At 47.2% G+C, this 19,776-nt stretch overlaps 1 protein-coding gene across 1 annotated transcript in view; it reads right to left on the reverse strand.

Moving 5' to 3' along the window:
• Window positions 1–4,023: 4,023 nt before the first annotated feature.
• Window positions 4,024–19,776, reverse strand: part of LOC144587075 (uncharacterized) — a 33,243-nt gene continuing 17,490 nt past the window's right edge. The window contains 2 exon segments of the mRNA XM_078386423.1: window positions 4,024–5,512; window positions 5,515–6,060. Of these exon segments, the coding sequence (XP_078242549.1) occupies window positions 4,628–5,512; window positions 5,515–6,060 (1,431 nt within the window). The 3' untranslated portion in view covers window positions 4,024–4,627.

The following is a 19,776-nucleotide window of genomic DNA, read 5'->3' on the forward strand; positions in this document are numbered from 1 at the left end:
TTTGATTTCATCTCTTTCTTTTCTTCTGATTTCCATTTCCCTCACCCTCAGCTCATGCTGTTGGGCTAGGAGCAATTTTCTGAGTTCTGGGTTCTGTTCTCCCGTGCTGTCATCCTGCACTGAGCCAAATTCATCCTCAGAACCTTGGTCAACCTGGGGGTCTTTCACTTCACCCATTTCTGCCATTTGGCTTCGAGTCAAGGGCATAATCCCCCCCCCAGCACAGGCTGCTTTCAAAAGTCAAGCCTCAAAATAAAGCGACCACTTTTTTTTTCTTTTGCCTCAGAACCAGCCTTCTCTAGTTTGCTGCTGTTCTTCAGCACTAACTTGCAACTGTAGCCAGCCAGAGTCCACCCCCCTCTGCTAGGCCTCTCAGCAGACAAGCTAGATCACTTCTACTTTACAGTTTTGCCTCAGCTTTTTTCCCGCCAAAACAGGCTGCCTCAGAGCTCCCTAATCTAGTCCCCAATCTGAGGTTACACGTTCTTCTACTAGCGCACCTCCCCGTGAGGCACACCTAGAAGATTACCTACGCGCTCTCAGATTGTCCCTAACTAGACCCCCCTTGCTCTGGGCACACTTGCCAAGGCTTTGCTGGACCACTGGACAACTGGACCAGTCGTATCCCACACGCTGGACACCAATCAATGTGACAAACCCAGACCTACTAGGATATGCCACACGTTAACTAAGCTGCCACCAACCATTCCCTATAAGAAGTCACACAGACCAGGGATGGATTTTTAACAAATAAAAGAACAAGGTTTATTTACATAACACACAGGGAAAATAAAATGATCAGGTGAATAAGATACAGTAACGTGGCTTAGTCTCAATCATACATACACACAGTTTGGTTCACACAGAACACTTAAAGTAAAGCACAGACCCTGAACCTATCAGTTCTGGCTAACCATACAGACACCTGAACCTATCAGGTTGGTACTGACTGACACACAGTAGTACCCTGTCTGACACACAGACTCCCACTCAAGCTTCTTCTCTCAGCTCTTCTCCAGCTCTCTCCTAACTTCTCCACACACGCTCAACATATATATACAGTACAGCCCCTCCTCCTGATGTCCCGCCTTCCACTCCCCATAGGATGGAACTTTCCCTCCAAACCCATGACAGACAGGTAACATCAGTGCTGTATGTAACACCCGGGAGGACTTCTTTCATCACAGTCTTCTTCCTGCCTCCTCGAAAGCAAGCGGGGATCCTGCCCCCTCTGCAAGGAGGCCTTCGCCACTCCTTGTACCCACTCAGCCATCTCTCCCTCGGGCTGCTTTTCTGAGCCAGGAAGGGCCAGGATCCAGCATGCATCGGGAGGGGGGCACATTCTGCTCTCCAGGAATCTTGGGCACACCATCCAGCTGCCCCACCTGAAAAGTAGCCATGAAAATGGGACAAGCAAGGGCCAGGATGGCATCCACCAGAACTGCCTCAGTTCCAGCAAGGTCTACCTGACAGGGGTTAATTTGCAATGCCTGGAAAAGACCTCTGGGTGGCAGGTTGGGTGGCAGGAAGCCTCTCACCCTTTTCTGGGTCTTCTCCCTCCCGCCAGAAACTTTGTTTTTTATTCCCACCTTGTGGGGAGAGGGCAGTCCCCCCTGCAAGGCCCCAGAGGGGAAGCAGGTGGAGGCCCCCGCCTTGTTCTTCCGGTTTCCATGCAGAGGCAGCCATGGGTCCCTTCATGAAGGGGAGGCCAAGAGGTGCCCTTTCGTGCTCCTTTGTTTCTATGGGGACCCCTCCCCATCCCACACCGCCCTCAGGTGGAAAGCCCCACCTTGGGATCCTGCAAGGGATGATTGGGAGGGGCTTTTCCTGTCCTTCACCCCCTAATCTTCCTCCCTGAATTCCCCCCCACCAGTGTTATCCCTCTTCTCTCCTTCTGCCCCTTCTGACTCCAAAAAAGGAAAGGGAGGCTCCCAAACCCCGGGATTTTCATCTTGTCTAGGTTCAGCTTCAGTCTATTGTCCTTCATCCAACCCAGCACAGCATCCAAGCAGCGCTCAAGGAATGGGACAGCATCCACCACAGAAGGGTGGGAAGGAGAGATAGAGCTTGGTGTCATCTGCATATTGATGGAACGAAGCTCCAAAACACCCGAAGACCTTTCCCAGCGGCCTCATATAGATATTAAATAGCATTGGGGAGATGCTTGGCCCCTGTGGTACTCGGAATGGACAACATCTCCCCAAGCTGCACTCTCTGGGGACATTTCTTCAGGAAGGACCAGAGCCAGGCCAAGGCCTGACCTCCGATCCCTATCCCGGAGAGCTTCTCCAGGAGGATACCATGGTCGATTGTATCAGAGGCCGCTGATAGATCAAGGAGGACCAGCAAGGACATGTTGCCCCGTCGGTCTCCCTCAAAAGGTCATCTTGCATGCTGTCTCTGTGCCATGATATGGCCTAAACCTGGACTAGAATACATCAAAGGCATTGGACTCCTCCAGAAGCAAGCTGATTGGCCACTGCTCTCTTCACCAACATGTTCATAAAAGGAACATTGGCGACAGGTCTATAGTTTGTGTCATCCGCAGCTAAGTTGGGCTTTTCATGGACTGATCTAATGAGTGTGTCCTTGAGGGCAAGGGGCACCTTGCCCTCAAGAGACTTGTTGATGATGGCGGTAGCACATTCTGTTGTTACAGGTCTGGCCACTTTCAGCAGCCAGGCTGGGAAAGGATCTAGGGAGGAGGAGGTGGCTCTACAGTGTTCAAGCACCCTATCAACTTCAAGTGACATCAGCACCTGAAATTGTGTCAGATTCTCCAGGCAAAGTACAACAGTGGACGTCTCGGCTTGATATACTGATAAAGAGGAGGACTCCAGGTCCCAGCGGATGGTCTCCACATTATTTTTTAAATATGCCGCCAATTGGTCACAAGAGATAATACGGGGAGGCCTATCCTTGTGACCAATCCCAGATAAATTGCACACAACATGAAAAAGTTCAGCTCAATGGTCATGAGCTTCGCTTATCCAGGATGAGAAGATCGTCTTGTTGCCTTTACTTTAGCTGAATAGATGTTAGATTTATTTATTTATTTATTTATTTATTTATTTATTTATTTATTTATTTAATATCCCGCCTATCTGGTTGTGTGAGGACCACTCTAGATGCGATTTTAGCAGCTATTAAATTAGCTTCCATCGGGTCACATCTCCAAAAACTCTCTAGCCTCCTATTTTGCTTCCTCACACATAGCTGCCAGTTATACCAGGCAGCTGGGCGTGTTCGGCAATGAAGGAGGTGTTTAGGTGTGATCGCGTCAGCTATCCTGGTGGCAGCGGTATACCAACCGTCTGCCAGAGCAACAGGAGCGCCAACCAGCTCAGCTGGTAATCCTCACATTGCATCTTGGAAACCAACAAGATCCAATAGCCTGCAGGGGTGGACCATTTTCATGCTGAGTAGTGATAGTACTAGAGAATATTGTCCCTTTAAGTAAAGTTATGACATAATACACATGTGCAGTGGATCTCTGCTGAGTCGCTGTACATTTGATGTAATCCAGGTAGCAAGATGGATATAAGAGTAACCAAGTTGGTACCATGTTTCTGTGGGTGGAGTACTTTTTCTCGTTTGTGCATTTTTAGATGGTAATGAAGCCTAGGATTTTAACAGAAGCTCCTTCTACATATCAAGCATTTCTACAGCTTCTACCCTAGGTGAGTTCTATGATGTAAACTGAGGCTAGCACCATGACTGAAGCTCTGTCCATATTCCATATATTTACAGTCAACCCTCGACTTACAAACTTAATCTGTTCTGGAAGGATGTTCGTAAGTCAAAGTTCGTAACTCGAATCAGCATTTCCCATAGGAATGCATTGAAAACCCATTAATCCGTTCCAGCTGTTTTTGTTTCTTAGGTCGAGGGGTGGTTTGTAAGTCGAAGCATTAGTTCCCATAGGAACTAATGCAAAGCCGGTTGATCCATTCCTACCGCTAGTGGCAGAAGCTTTTTTCTAAACCTAAGATGGTGGAGGTTAAAAAAAGGCAGGACACCACGGAGGGGACAAACGAACACTGTTAAAAAATAACACTTTTTAAATCAAGCAACTTTTACACCAAAACAGGCACCTTTTCAACCAAGCACATTTTAAATCAAAACAAGAAGGTTTTAAAGCAACCAAGCACGGTTTTACCCAAGCAGGTTTTAACTCAAACCGAGCTCCCTTTTACCCAAGCACCGTTTAACCCAAACAAAGCACCTTTTAAACTAAATTTTACATTTAAAAATGACAATACCAGGCAGTCCCAGTCTCTCTTCACACTCCCTAACCGCTTGGATGAGCGAGGAAGCAGACAAGCAGCCTTTTCACTAACTGAAAGTTCAAATTTCCTGCTTTCCCTGCCTTCTCCACACTTTTTTTCTATTGTAACTCGAATCCAAGTTCGCAAGTCCGTATTTTCCTATCAGAGCAGTTCAGAAGTCAAAATGTTCATAACAGGGCCATTTGTAAGTCAAGGGTTGACTGTATATAATTTATCTCGTGTGATATCTTCCATGTGAACATAGGTTACTGCTGTGACTGAAGTTCCTTCCACATTCCAATTATTTCTAGGGTTTTCCCCATGTGTGATATCTTTGATGTTCATAAAGGTTACTGTGGTCACTGAAGCTCTTTCAAGCATTTATAGGATTTCTCCCCCGTGTGAGATCTTTGATGTCTGTGAAGGATACTATGGTCACTGAACTTCTTGCCACATGCCATACATTCATGAGGTTTCTCCCCTGTGTGAGTTTTATGATGCGAATGTAGACTACTGGATTGACTGAAGCTCTTTCCACATTCCATGCATTTATAGGGTTTCTCCCCTGTGTGAGTTATTTCATGTGCTCGAAAGCTAGTTAAGCGACCAAAGCTCAATTCACATTCCATGCATTTATATGGCTTCTCCAGTGTGTGAATTCTTTGATGTATCTTAAGTGTACTGTTAACACTGAAGCTCTTTCCACATTCCATGCATTCGTAGGGTCTCTCCCCTGTGTGAGATCTTTGATGTTTACGAAGGCTACTGTGGTCACTGAAGCTCTTTCTGCATTCTAAGCATTTATAGGGTTTCTCCCCTGTGTGAGATCTTTGATGTTTTTGAAGGCTACTATGGTGACTGAACCTCTTGCCACATGACAAACATTCATGTGGTTTCTGCCCTGTGTGAATTCTTTGATGTTTACTAAGGTTACCTCTCTGACTGAAGTTCTTTCTACATTCCATGCATTTATAGGGTTTCTCACCTGTGTGAGCTCTTTGATGGGAACTCAGGTATCTGCTCTGACTAAAGCTCTTTCCACATTTCATGCATTTATAAGGCTTCTCCTGTGTGTGAATTGTTTGATGTGTCCTGAGTGAACTGGTGACACTGAAGCTCTTTCCACATTCTAGGCATTTATATGGCTTCTCCAGTGTGTGAACTGTTTGATGTCTCCTGAGTGAACTGGTGACACTGAAGCTCTTTCCACATTCCATGCATTTATACGGTTTCTCCCCAGTGTGAATTTTATTTCATGTCTACGAAGGCTACTGTGGTCACTGAAGCTCTTTCCGCATTCCAAGCATTTATGTGGTTTCTCCCCTGTGTGAATTCTTTGATGTGAGTATAGGTGAGTACTCTGACTAAAGCTCTTTCCACATTCCATGCATTTATGTGGTTTCTCCCCAGTGTGAGTTCGTTGATGTGCCTTAAGGGTACCACTCTGACTAAAGCTCTTTCCACATTTCATGCATTCATATGGTTTCTCCCCTGTATGTGTTCTTTTATGTGAGCTTAGGTGACTACTCTGACTAAAGCTCTTTCCACATTCCATGCATTTATGTGGTTTCTCCCCAGTGTGAGTTCGTTGATGTGCCTTAAGGTTACCACTCTGGCTGAAGCTCTTTCCACATTCCATGCATTCATATGGTTTCTCCTCTGTATGAATTTTTTGATGACTGCTGAAGTGAATGCTTCGGCTAAAGCTCTTTCCACATTCCATGCATTTATACTCTTTCTCCCCTCTCAAGGGTGTTTTCCATGGAATACAATTATTATACATGGTGCTGCTCTGTTACTTGATTTTGTTTCTCTTCTGAGTGGACTCTACCTGATGGAGAAAAAGAGAGATGAAGGAGTACTGCAACATAGAAGGGACAACAGAAGGAAATTCTGCTGAAGTATTTTCTTGGTCTTTGACTGACATGAGAAAGGGAAAAACACGAAAGGAACACCAAGGCCAGCAGAAGAAAAGGGAAAAGATCCTTATGGCTTAATTCCCATTTGTCTGCAGAGTTTGATGAAAAGCAGAATCCAGAACATTTTGTTTGTGGAAATCATAACATTGCTTCTTCTTTTTCTTTTCTCAGTGAAACACAAGGGGCAGAAAACCTTAGGATCTCTTTACTTTTCAGAAGCAGGCTGACATAGCTAGGAAAGCAAAAAATTAGCAGGGTAAACTCTCAAGCCTTCACATTATGCCTGAAAGAGGAAAATGAATAGGTGATCCATGTTAGCACCATTCGTGTGGTTAGGGAAACCAACATATGAGAAATGTCCAAAAGATATTTGAATTGTCAAACCTTTTGGATCCTCTGTTTACTTGAATTACAAATATTTTAATTGGTGACATATTTTAAAAATTGAAAATAATATTCTCTGAGCCGGTGAGAAAGCCTCCTTTATTGGGAAAAACGGAAGAAAGAGACAAAAAAAAAAAAAAAAAAAGGAAGGTTTTGCTCGAGAAGCTAGTAAATAGAGAAACAAGACCATGTCAAAATTCCTCCGAGACCAATTATGGGAAGAACCAGGTGCCTCTCTGGGTTCGCAGTGATCCTGGGCTGTTAAATATGGGAATTCAACCTGGGCTGGATCTTTCACCAATAAAGCAATGTTTGGATGCTGAGGTTACTTCTATTCGAGTGGTGTTACTGTTGCTAATTTGGTTGAGCCGGAGGAGACTGTAATGAACAGAATTGAATGGAACCCGAAAAGTGAAGTTTTGAACCTGTCCTTTATTAAAGGGGGAGATACGCTGCTATGAGATGAAAAGAACAAATTGTTAACTGTCTTGATTGAGCCTATGTCTGATGTTGTGTGGGGAAAGGATGGAGAATTATTCCCTGAACCTCATGGTAGCTAACAACCTGACTTGGTTGTTATATCAGACAAGGATTTGAAAACTGATAGATTGCCCTTAAGACATAAGACATAAGACATAAGAAATTTATTTGTCATTGCGCTCACAAGTGGGTGCAACGAAATGAGGTGCTCTTCCCCAAGGTAAAACTGGACAACACTACAAAAAAAAAGTTAAAATATACACAACTTTCACCATCCAAATATAGATACCCCGTTTTCTCTCAGCAATTAAAAAGTCCACCAAAAACTTATGGCCCCGCATTTAAACTCAATACTGCACTTGGGTAAAAACTGTTCTTGAATCTGCTTGTCCTTGCTTTCAATACCCTGAATCTCCTTCCTGATGGTAATAGTTTAAAGAACTGATATCCCGGATGAGAGGAGTCTTTCAGTATGTTAGATATCTTCCTCTTACATCTGTTCTTATACAATTCTTCCAAAGAGGGGAGTGAACAGCCAATGATGTTTTGGGCCGTCTTGATCACCCCTTGAATTGCCTTTTTCTCTGCCACTGTGCAGCTCGTGAACCATACACAGAGACAGTAGGATAATATACTCTCAATTGAACTCCGATAGAAGGTGATTAACAAACTCTCAGTCAATTGTTGCTTTCTAAGAATCCTTAGAAAATACAACCGTTGTTGTGCCTTCCTGATTAACGCAGCGGTGTTTGCACTCCAAGTCAGGTCATTTGTTATGATAGTCCCAAGAAACTTACATTCAACCACCTGTTCCACACAAACTCCATCTATATACAGTGGCTGAATGTCTGCTCTTTTTTTCCTATAGTCCACTATGAATTCCTTGGTTTTTTGGATGTTAAATAAAAGATTATTTTTTTTGCACCAGCGGGATAGCTGTAATACCTCGTCCCGATACGCAGACTCATCATCCCCAGAGATAAGTCCTACTAGTGTAGTATCATCTGCAAATTTGATAATCCTATTACTGGGATGGTTATTGGTGCAATCTGATGAATAAATGGAGAACAGTAGTGGACTAAGGACACAGCCTTGTGGAGTGCCAGTGCTGAGTATCTTGTCAGTAGAGATGTAGTCATTCAGTTTAACCCTTTGTGGACGATTTGTTAAAAAATCCCAAATCCACAGACAGATAGAATCTGGAAAGTCAAGATCTTTAAGTTTGTCTATTAATCTGTGGGGTATAATGGTGTTAAAAGCAGAGCTAAAGTCCGCGAACAGCATTCTTACATAATTCCCTTGTGTTTCCAAGTGGGATAAAGCCATATAAAGCACAGTATTGATCGCATCCTCGGTTGATCTATTTTCTTTATAAGCAAACTGAAGCCCATCAAAGGAATCAGGAAGGCAGGAGATAATATATTTCCGAACTAACTGCTCAAAGCACTTCATTAAGATTGAAGTTAGTGCCACCGGCCTGTAGTCATTCGGACTGTTTGTAGGCAACTTTTTAGGCAGTGGAACGATGACGGAAGCCTTGAGACAGACGGGAACTGTGCATAGTGTCAGGGATCGATTAAAAATTATAGTCCATATCCCGGCTAGCTGATCAGCACAGTCTTTTACCACCCGACCAGGAATTAAGTCGGGTCCAGCTGCTTTTCTGGAGTTAACCACCTTCATAGTCTGTCTCACATCCTGCTCATTCACAATGAAGGGGGGACTCTGCTGAGTAAATGATGGCAAACGAACAGTTTCAGTTTGATCGATCTCGAATCGAGCAAAAAAGTTGTTCAACTCCTCAGCCACCTCCACGCCTCCGCCCGAGGAAACCTTTTTTGCTTTGTAGTTTGTTAGTTGTTGAACCCCCTGCCAAACTTGCCTCATGTTATTGCTGAGAAAGCAGTCTTCAATTCTCCTCTTGTATTCGGCCTTAGCTTGCTTAATGCCTCTCCTCAAGTTCGTTCTTGCTGCACTGTAGTCTATTAAGTCCCCTATTCTCATCACTAAAGAAGCTCATATTGTCTTTCCTCCTATGGTTTGGTTTCCAGCCCCTGATCCTCTTTCTTGGCCTCCTCCGAAATATCCACTTTGACTGCCTCCTTCTTCAAGGAGGGATGTGGTGGTGCTGCAGTTAAGCCGCAGAAGCCTCTGTGCTGCAAGGTCAGAAGACCAGCAGTAGTAAGATTGAATCCACGGGACAGAGTGAGCTCCCGTCATTTGTCCCAGCTCCTGCCAACCTAGCAGTTTGAAAGCATGTAAAAATGCAAGTAGATTAAATAGGTACCACCTCGGTGGGAAGGTAATGGCGTTCATGTCTAGTCGCACTGGCGACGTGGCCACGGAAACTGTCTTTGGACAAACGCTGGCTCTATGACTTGGAAACAGGGATGAGCCCTAGAGTCGGACACGACTGGACTAAATGTCAAGGAGAACCTTTACCTTACCTTTTTCAAGGGCTCTGTCCAAGAGAGGACACAGTACTCTAGAAGAGGCCTCAACAGTGCAGAAAAGAGGGAGCCTAGTACTTCATAGGACTTAAGATAGGATATTTTTATTCTCCAGTCTAAACCAGCTTTGGCCTTTCTTTCAATAGCATGACACAGTGAGCTCATCTTCAGCTTGTGAGCTGAAACCTTTCCAGAATCCTACTTCCGTGAAGTGCTGCTGAGGCAGGACTGAGCCCCCCCATACCCCGTTTCTTACCTCTTCCCAGTATGACAAAGAATTAAGAACTTCAATAGTAGAATGATCTACCCAACTGTGGATCCACCTGATAGTTGCTCTATTCAACCCATGTTTAACTGAATTCATCTTTTAGTTTAGTGTTCAATCTTTTATGCAGACATAAAAAAATAAATAAAAAAGGAGAGCCAGGGATCAAGGGGGGGGGAAGGGACACAAAGTATTGATTGCGGAACCATACAAAGGGTATTTTTGTTTTTATATATGTTCATTTTTTCAAAAATGTGGTATATTTTTGTTATTTTCTGGCACCCTCCCAAAGCAGTGGCTTCTAAATGGGAGAGATATACATTTAAAAAAACAAACAAATGTCACGAACTTCCACCCCGGGAGTGTTTTCTCATTATGGGGTGGGCTGTAACAGAAAGCAGCAGCAGCAAGGGGAGGGGCTCCTGACCAGGAGAGGCTGTCCTGGACTGAAGCCCCAGGCTTTCCATCTCCTTGCTGAAACCGGACCTAAAATGTTGACCATCCTTCCGACCCCCTCAAGAGCTCTCTTCAGAGTGGCAATGGAGTGCCAATGTGGGCAGGACCAAGACTCAGGAGACCCGGATTCAAATCTCTGCCTCCTCGGAAAAAAGCCACCTCTCCTGAAGCTGGTCGGTAAGTCTGTTGGGGATCCCCCCCGTCCTGCTGTGGTTTTGGCCCAGAGGTTCCCCCATTGGATGACCTTTCTCCTTGGAAGTTAAATAGAGACCCCAGCCAACACCTGAGTCCCTTGCCTGCCCCCCCAAAAATGAGCATCCACCAGCCTCAGACACATTTCTCCCCTCCCCATCCTTCAACCCCCCAGTGGATTCCCCGGGATCTTCTTTGCCCATTTTCCTTTCTCATCCCTCCCCTGGGGCTGTTTCATTGCCCTGCATTGGGAGCCAAGGCAATGCATGCCCCCTTACACTTCCTCCTCCTCCCCCCTGCTTCCCTCCACTCTTTCTCGTCCTCTCCCTGTTGCCCCCACTTCCTCCCCCCTTGTCCTCTTTGCTTCCTCCTCCTCTTCCTTTCCCCCTCACTTTTCTTCCTTCTCCTCCCTCTTGCTCCCCTCCTCCTCTTCCCTTTCCCCCCAAGTCTTCCTCCTCCTCCTCCTCCCCGTTGCCCCCTCTTCCTCATCCTTCCCCCTTGGCCCCCCATTCTTCCTCCCCCCTCTTCTTCCTCCTCCCCCTTGGCCCTTCGCTTCCTCTCCCTCCCTCCCACCAGGCTTGCTTTCCTGCCCTTTGGGGAAAAAAGGGGAGGCTTCTTACCCCCCCCACCCAAAAAAGGTGCCTCCTGACTTTGGCTTCCGAGGTAAAGCAAGGGTGGGGGCAGGGCAGAGGGAGTGCCTTCCTCTCACCTCCCCTCCCACCGCCATTTTCACACCCTCCATTCCATGCAGGATTCGCGGGATGGACGCGTGGGGGGGGGGGAATCTCGCAGGAAAGAGTACGATTATCCCCCCCCCCCAGCCCGATTTCCACCCGCGGGAGACCTGCCGCCTTGCACAGAGAGGGCATGCTGTGGGCGGGGGGAGGCACTCCATGGTCTCCAAGGGTAGGATCCTGACCCCCCTCCCTTCTGAAGATCCCCAAGGAGGAACCCCCCCCCCAAACGCAGTCTCCCTGGGCGTCCCTGCCAAGCGAGGAGAACCTCCCCCCCCCCGGGGCCTTCTGCCCCCCCTCTTCATCCCGACCCCCCCCTTCCTCCCGTATCCGACCTCCTTCCAGCTCCAGAGACGAGCATCCGGAGCAGGAGCCTCTGGCCAAGCACTCTCTCTCCCGCCTCAGGCGACCATAGAGGGGGCGGGGAGGAGCAGCCGCTTCCGGTCCTCCTTCGCAGGAGAGGAGGGGGGGAGGGAGGGAAGGAGCCAAGCACCCGTCACTCAAAAGCCAGGCCCCACCTCCTCCGCTCCTGCAGTCTGAGGCCCGGCGAATACCTTCGCCTGTGGTGGTGGTGGTGTTTTCTTCAAGGGGGAGGCAAAGAGAAGCGGGAGGAGGGGCTGCCGAGTCCTTTGCTCTACAGGAGGGACACCCCCTCCCCATGGGCAAGGGTGGATCCTCCCCGCGGATGCTCAGAAACGTGGATGAGGGCGAACACAAGTCCCAGCGGGGTCTCCGCCTCCCTCTCGCGGAGGGGGGCCGCCGGTGTCGGGACAGGAGAGGCAGACAAGGGGGGGGAGGGGAGCCCTGTACCGAGACCCCCCCTCCGCCCTCCCTCTTCCACTGGAGGCCCCGAGCCGCTTTCCGGCCATCCTTTCCCAGGCGGCAGGAGCGGCTCAGCGCATGCGCGCGTCCCCACCTGCCTTGAGGCGGCAGGAGAGCGACCGTTGGCGGAGAGGGCGTGGCCTGGACGCCTAGGGTCTAGGCCCCGCCCCCTTTCCCTCCCAGCGTCTTTTCCCCTACCGCCGGCCCTTGAGGGAGCCGCTTTCTTCTTCAGCCTCCTCACGGGATTTACTTCTTCCACACGGTGGAGAGCCGCCTCCCGTGAGGGAGGGCCCTTTGGGGCTCCCGGGGGTGTCCTCACAGCCCCTTGGATGGGACGCCCCTCCCCAGGAAGGCCAGTGGAGACGAGAGTAGAGGAAGGAAGGAAGACAGGAGGAGGAAGAGGAAGAAGAAGAGAGGAGGAAGGAGAGGGAAAGCTTTCCATAATCTCAGGTTTCATGAGGAGCAGGAGGGGGACCAAAAGAGAATGATGAAAGTGGAAGAAAATCCTTGCGTGGACCAAGGCGGCGTCTGGCGCAGCCTATATTTCCAAGATATTTTTTTCTTTTCAAAACTGTCAAAACCGTGGATAAGCGAATCAGCAGGTACCAATTTCGCGGATAAAGGGTTCCGGGGTCTCCCATGTCCTTTCTTTTCTTGGCGCCCATGGTGGCAGAACTCGACCCCAGTGTGGCCTCGACTCACCCCCCCAACCCCCCTATATCGGTCAAGAAGCAGGGAGATCCTGCTCCGAAGAATGCAACGGGGGGGGCTTGCCAGGAGCTTCTGCCGGATTTTGCCTCCTCGTGCCCAGATCCCCCCCCCAGATCCCCAAGCACACACACACAGAGACGAGATCCCCCCCCTTCAAGAGACCCCACGGCCCTGGAAGGAGGGTCCCATAAAGTCCACCCCAGTCTTTCCTCTCTATTCCTCCCCCACCCCCCCTGAATGGGAAGATGATGGCGAGGGCGGTACCTTCTACCTCTTCCTCCTCCTCTCTGACCCCCCCTCCATTAATAAGGGAAACAGGGAGCTAAGAGGGGCTCTATTCCCCCCCCCCGCATTTCTCAAACATGAACCGGAAGAAGGATCTGTGCTCCTGGCCCGTCTTTCTCCCCTATCTCTATGGTCTCATTTAGACGCTCTTGCAAAGAGGACGCCTCGTGAGTTTCCCGCTTGCTTAAATCCGGCTGAACATCGTTGGGGACTGGAGGGGGGGGGGGAAGGGATTTCAGCTGAAGAAAAAAAGGGAGCTCCCAAAGAGTGGGGGAAGTGTCTCCTCCGTGCAATCCGGATTCCAAATCGGTTCTCCTCCTTGGTAACGGGGGGGATATTCAGAGAGAAAAAAGAGACGCTAAAAAGAGAAGCTAAGAGTCAGACTCAGTTTTTTCCTAGCTAACTAAAAGAGCTGCTGAGACACAGAGGGGCGCTGGAGAGACCTCAGACAGAGAGACAGTCTTTTCCCTGGCCATGCTGGAAAGAACTAACAAAGAACATAAGCAAAAGTTTTTCTTGTGTCCATGAGTGAAACTTCCTAACTGTTAGAGCAGTACGATTAGTGGAACCAGTGACCTTGGGAGTTGGTGAGGGCTCCAACACTGCAGGCATTCAAGAAGAACTTAAATCATCACCTGGCAGATCTGCTTTGATTCTATTCCTGTATTGAGCAGGGAGCTGGACTTGTAGGCCCCTCCCAACTCCACTAATTCTACAATTTCTATGATGCCATTAGCTGTGGATTTCATAGAAGCAGCACGGAATAAGTAAATAGAGCACATATATACAGAAGCCCACTTGTAAATGCGTACTGAGGGTTTCCCTTCGCACTTGTTCTTGATGTTGCTTGCTAGGGAGCATAAATTATCTAAGATTCTGGTCTAAGCTTAAACACTGCATGGTATCAATTGTAATTGTAATTGAAAGGAAGGAAGGAAGGAAGGATGGAGGGAGGGAAGCAAGGAGGGAGGGAGGGAAGGAAGGAAGGGAAGGATGGAAGGAGCTGGTGATGGGAGGAAGGAAGGATGGAAGGAAGGAAGAGAGAGAGGGAGGGAGGAAGAGAGGGAAGGAAGGAAGGAAGGAAGGAAGGAAGGAAGGAAGGAAGGAAGGAAGGAAGGAAGGAAGGAAGGAAGGAAGGAAGAGGTATCACCTGCTTTGCAAATGCTGGAGGACTCTGGAGTTGGATTCTTCCCTTTTGCTCCAGAGAAAAGCCATCTCAGGCCCTCCTTTGGACAACAGAGGAAAAAAATCAGTCAAGAGGCTTCTTGGAGAAAGGAAACAGCAGTAAAGCATCTTTGTTCATTTTTACATCTTGTGGCGGAACTCCTTTCTTCCAGGAGCCAAAAAAAAAAGATAATGGAAAGGTAGGGATGAAAAGAACAACCAGGAGAAAGGAAAGAAAGAAGACGAGCCGCCTCAGGTCCTTTTTTCCAGTGGGTTAGAGCAGTGGTTCTTAACCTTTGTTACTTGGATGTTTTTGAACTGCAACTCCCAGAAACTCCAGGCAGCACAATTGGTGGTGAGGGCTTCTGGGAGTTGCAGTCCAAAACTCCTGAGTAACCCAAGGTTAAGAACCAGTGGGTTAGAGCAGTGGTTCTTAACCTTTGTTACTCAGGTATTTTTGAACTGCAGCTCCCAGAAACCTCAGCCAGCAGAGTTGATGGTGAAGGCTTATGGGAGTTGCAGTCCAAAAACATCTTGTGGCAACCCCAGACCTACTGGAGTATCCCACCCTGTAGTTATGCTGCCACCAAACATTCACTCTACCAAGTCACCCAGACCAGGAATGGATTTTAATAAACAAAAGAACAAGGTTTATTGAAACAACAAACAGGGTAAATAAAAGGATCAGGTAAATAGGATACTGGAACTTGGTATAGTCCCAATCATACACATACAACAGATTGGTTCCCACGGAACACTTTAAGGTAACGCACAGACCCTGAACCTATCAGTTCTGGCTACCTAGATAGAAACCTGAACCTATCAGGTATGTACTATCTGACGAACAGTTGTACCCAGTCTGACCCACAGTCTGACCCACAGACTCCAACTCCACTTTTCCACATCAGCTCCCTACGATGGACTTCCCCCAAATATATATACAGTACAGCTCCTCCCCCCTGATGTCCCGCCTTCCACTCCCCATAGGATGGAACTTTCCCTCCAAACCCATGACAGACAGGTACCATCAGTGCTGTATGTGACACATCTGAGTAACAAAGGTTAAGAACCAGTGGGTTAGAGTATTCCTAGGAGATTCTACACCTTCTACAACCACAACCACCCAACCACACACGAGAGTGATTTTACTCTTTTATTTTGCATTTTCCCATCTGGATACTCCTCGATGGATTCTCCTGCCCATGCCCCAGGATTTTCCTGACTTGCAGGGACACCCTCTCACCTGCTCCCTTCCACTCCCCGCCCCGCTAAGGCTCCCCTTTCCCCTCTGAGCTCACCCAAAGACCCTCCCGGGCCCTGCACGAGGCCCCAACGGAGGTTGTCTTGTCGCCAGCCACCCTTCGTGAGATGCAAAGTGTTTGCGGGTGATTCGGTCTGGAAGGGACCCTTAGGAGCCGTTGACTTTGCCAAGGACCTGCTGGGAGAGGAAAACGCCCGGATGCAAAGGCTGAGTGAGGGTGGATACAGAAAAGATGATCCTGTGACCCAAGAGTCTGGCCTTTCCTCCATCCTTCAAGGAGAGCTGGCAGGCATTCGGGACCCAACAGGGAGAGAAAACAGATCCTGTTTCTGGAGAGGTCTGTTCCAGCTGACCTTCTCAAGCCTCTTTCTGCCTGGCCTTCCTTTCAGACTCTTCCTTTTCAGGAGCAACACAAGAAGGAAGCTCCTGAGTCACGCAGTCAGTCAGTCAGTCATCCTGCCTCTTGTACAATTGATCCCCAGCCTGGGATCTGGTCTTGAGATGGCTCTGGTTTGCCCTCCTCTCTGCCAGATCTTCTTCATCCAGACCCCCCTGAGAATCCCTAAAGGGCAACGGGAGAGGGAGAGGCTCCCTCCAGAGGCGAGTCACCTGGATCAGCCTCCCCCATCTGACCCCCCTTCCTCCCCCCCTATTCCTGGGAACCCCTCCTGACACCTTGGGCAGCCCCCCACCTCCCCCAGATCTGGTTCTGATCCTAGCCACCTTCCTTGGCCCCTGCTTTGCCAAAGCGATTGGGGAAACATGGGGTTTTTTTCCAGTGGGATCTCAAGCTTCTTTATCCCATCTTGGATCCTGATTTCTTTACTGATTTTTCTGCTTTGATCTTCAAAGTTATTTTGATGCTGTTTTTATTTTTATGTTTTGGAAGGCGCCCAGAGTAGATTCCTGAATCTAGATGGCGAAGTAAAAACGGAATAAATAAATAAATAACCCCATCTTTCGTCTCTCCTTCTCCCCACACTGTCCGAGAGTGATTTATTGCCTCCATAAAACGCCTCTCCAGCAGATTACAGCCTGTTACATAGTTTTCTAGGCATACATACACACGCCTACTAATCTACATCACACAATACAAGAGGAAATGAGAAAACACTTCTTCCTGTTGCCTTAAGGACAGGCCCACATGGCACATAGATATATGGAAAGTACATAGACTAAGGAAAAATATTAGACTAATTAATAATATGCTCTCTGCCTACAGCAGAATCATTTCCCTACAAAAATATTTCTGAGGAAACCCCATTTTTCTGAGAGTTTCGTAAATCATTAAAGAAAATATCTCACACTTAACATTAAAAAAACTAAAGAACTCATAATTGATTTTAGGAGGAAGAGAAATGTACATTTACCACTGTACATAAATGGCGAGGAAGTGGAGAGAGTTGGTAGTTTTAAATTTCTGGGCACTTACATCTCAGAGGACCTCTCATGAATTATAAATGCCAACATGCTAGTGAAGAAGGCACAGAAGAGGCTGTATTTCCTGAGAATGCTCGGCAAGTTAAATTTATCACAGCATTTACTTCTGTAATACTATGGTAGCACATTGAGAGTGTCCTAACCTATGGCATTCTGGCATGGTTTGGGAGTAGCTCTGTAGCAGACAAAAAAGCTCTACAGAGAACCATTAAAATTGCCCAGAATATCATCGGGCTCCAGCTACCAACCCTGGATGATATCTTCACATCCCGCTGTCTGAGGAAGTCACACAGCATCCTGAGAGACTCATCTCATCCTGCTTATAACTTTTTTGAACTGTTGCCGTCTGGCAGAAGATATAGAACAATTAAGACTCGGACCACACGTTTTCTGAATATAGTGGTGCCTCGCTTAACGAGCGCACTGTTTAACGACAAATCTGCATAGCAATCTATTTTTTGGGATCGCTAACGCGATCGCATTGCAATGTTTTTAATGGTAAAACGTCGCATTGCGCTTCGCATTGCGATGTTTTTTTAAACAGCTGATTGGCGGTTCCAAAATGGCTGCCAGGTGCCCAAAATGGCCGCCGCAAGTGTTTTCGCACCCTGCCCTCACTTACCGAGGGTGCAATAGAGGATCTCCACATAGAGGTGAGTTTGGGTCCCATGGGTAATGCGTTCCTATGGGTTTTTTAGTTCCATTTAGCGACGATCGTCGCTATCCGGGGCACCACTGTAGTTTTTATCCCAGAGCTAGAATTGCACTTAATAATGAGCTTAAAGACCACCAGTAGTGAATAGTTAGTTGGACTGTGTTAATTGGCCTGCGGTGTAGATGTTTGTATTTTTAGTGGGGGACTTTTAGTGGGTGGGGAGTGTTGGGGGATTTTTATGTGTGTGCATGTGTCTGGTCTTTGAATGTCTGTGAATTTCATTGTATGGGTATACAGTACTGTGTATATACTTACAATGTCAATCAATCAATCAATCAATCAATCAATCAATCAATCAATCAATCAATCAATCAATCAATCAATCAATCAATCAGAAAAATATACAAAATACCATCAATTGAGGAAGCCCGAAAGGCTCTTTCTGAATGGGATTTGATAGAGGACCAACAATGGGAAAAGTGAGCCCAACTGCATGATCAACCACTTGATCCATCTACTTCCATCAGATGAAGATATGCAAAGAGGCTGATCTAAAACATTAACATTAACTTCTTTATTGGTAACAGAACTAAGTTCGGCAGAATCAAAAGGATCTAATAAATATGCTTCTGGTAACAGCTTGTATTTTTTGGGTCTGACATCCGGGGGACGTTCTGAATCTCTTAAAAGGGCTTTGGTCCGAAACGTTCCCGATCCGTTAAGGGTCGGAGGGGGGCACTCCGAACTGCACATACCGTTCCGCAACATGGGTGCCATGCCCAATCCCCCTCGGGAGGCTTCTGCTGAAAAGAGGGACCAGGGTGGATCACCCTCCTCCCTCCAGGGTGATTTCGCAGGTACATGACTACTGTCCATTCTAGGGGGTCGTATCCTCTCCCTCTCCTGCTGGACACCAAAGGGTCAGGGAGCAACCCTCCTCCCAAGCGAAGATTAGGAAAGTCTTTAGCAATACCGGACGCTTCTTCAATGTTCAGCATGGGGTCCGTGTTTACCCCTCAATTTACAGTATGTCCTAATTCTCCATCAGTTGACAATCTGAAAATGCGCGCGCTTTTATCCTCCTTTATATCTTCCCAGAGGATCAAATCTAACTTCTTCCGTCCCTTGTCAGCTAGACATACTTCTGCTGGTTTACCCTGAAACACTTCCTCCTGTTCTATTTCAATTAACACTCCCTCTACACATCCACTTTCCTCTATGGTAATTTCTTTCTTGGAGGACGGCGCACTCCTCTTCTCGTCTTCACACCCTCCGGCTTCAAAAGTGAACTTTAAAGGTGTTCAGGTAGTTCAGAACTACCTGAGAAAGAAAGAATGAAAGGGTTTGAGACTTCAGGAAGAGATGAAGTGAATATTGTTATGAAGAAGATCTAAGAAAATTTAAAGTGGACATAACAGACTGGGAAAGTGCCCCAGAGGGAGATCACAGCTGCGATACAAGGGTATTTGTAAGTGAGATCTGAAAGCCTTACGAATGGACCTCAACAGATGGAAAACCCTGACATCTGAGCATTCAGCCTGGAGGCAGGCGGTGCATCACAGCCTCTCCCAATTTGTAGAAACCCTTGTCCAGCAGGCCGAGGCGGGAAGGCAATCCCAAAACTAGCCAAATCAGGGAGCTGGACACAGGACAGATTATATTTGTTTTCAGTGTGAAAGGGATAGTCACTCTCGAATTGGCCTTCTCAGCTACACTAGATGCTGTGCAAGTCCTTTATTCAAAGCACATTACCACAGTCTCTTGAGACTGAAGGATGCGTACCTAAGAATTTAAGACAACTGGAATAACTGGTTGTGTGGGTATCAGAAGAGAACCCCACCCCCTTGTGTTTGGGATGAAGAGTTAGACAAAGTGAGGCATTTAGGGAGATTTGGGGAGGTTGTATAGTTGAGGGAATCCCCCCCCATTTAGTTTTTATGAGTGTTTTCACTATTTGGCACCAAAACAGAGAAAGGGAGGCAAATAATTATTATTTAAATCAAAATAGAAAAAAAAGTAAAAAAAGAGAGACAAAAACGTGGTGGCATCTTAAAGATTGTATGTATAAATGTTTCCCATGTTGAATCTCTTTCTCTTATATCTGAAGTGGACTTGTCCACAAAAGCACACACTAAAAAAAGTACTTTTTACCTATAATGCTTGGAATGGCTACGTGGTGCTGCTGCAGTTTAAACAGCAGAAACCTCTGTGCTGCAAGGTCAGAAGACCAGCAGTCATAAGATCAAATCCATGTGACGGAGTGAGCTCCCATCACTTGTCCTAGCTCCTG

Source organism: Pogona vitticeps, chromosome 2, assembly GCF_051106095.1.
Source record: "Pogona vitticeps strain Pit_001003342236 chromosome 2, PviZW2.1, whole genome shotgun sequence".
Lineage (NCBI taxonomy): Eukaryota > Metazoa > Chordata > Lepidosauria > Squamata > Agamidae > Pogona > Pogona vitticeps.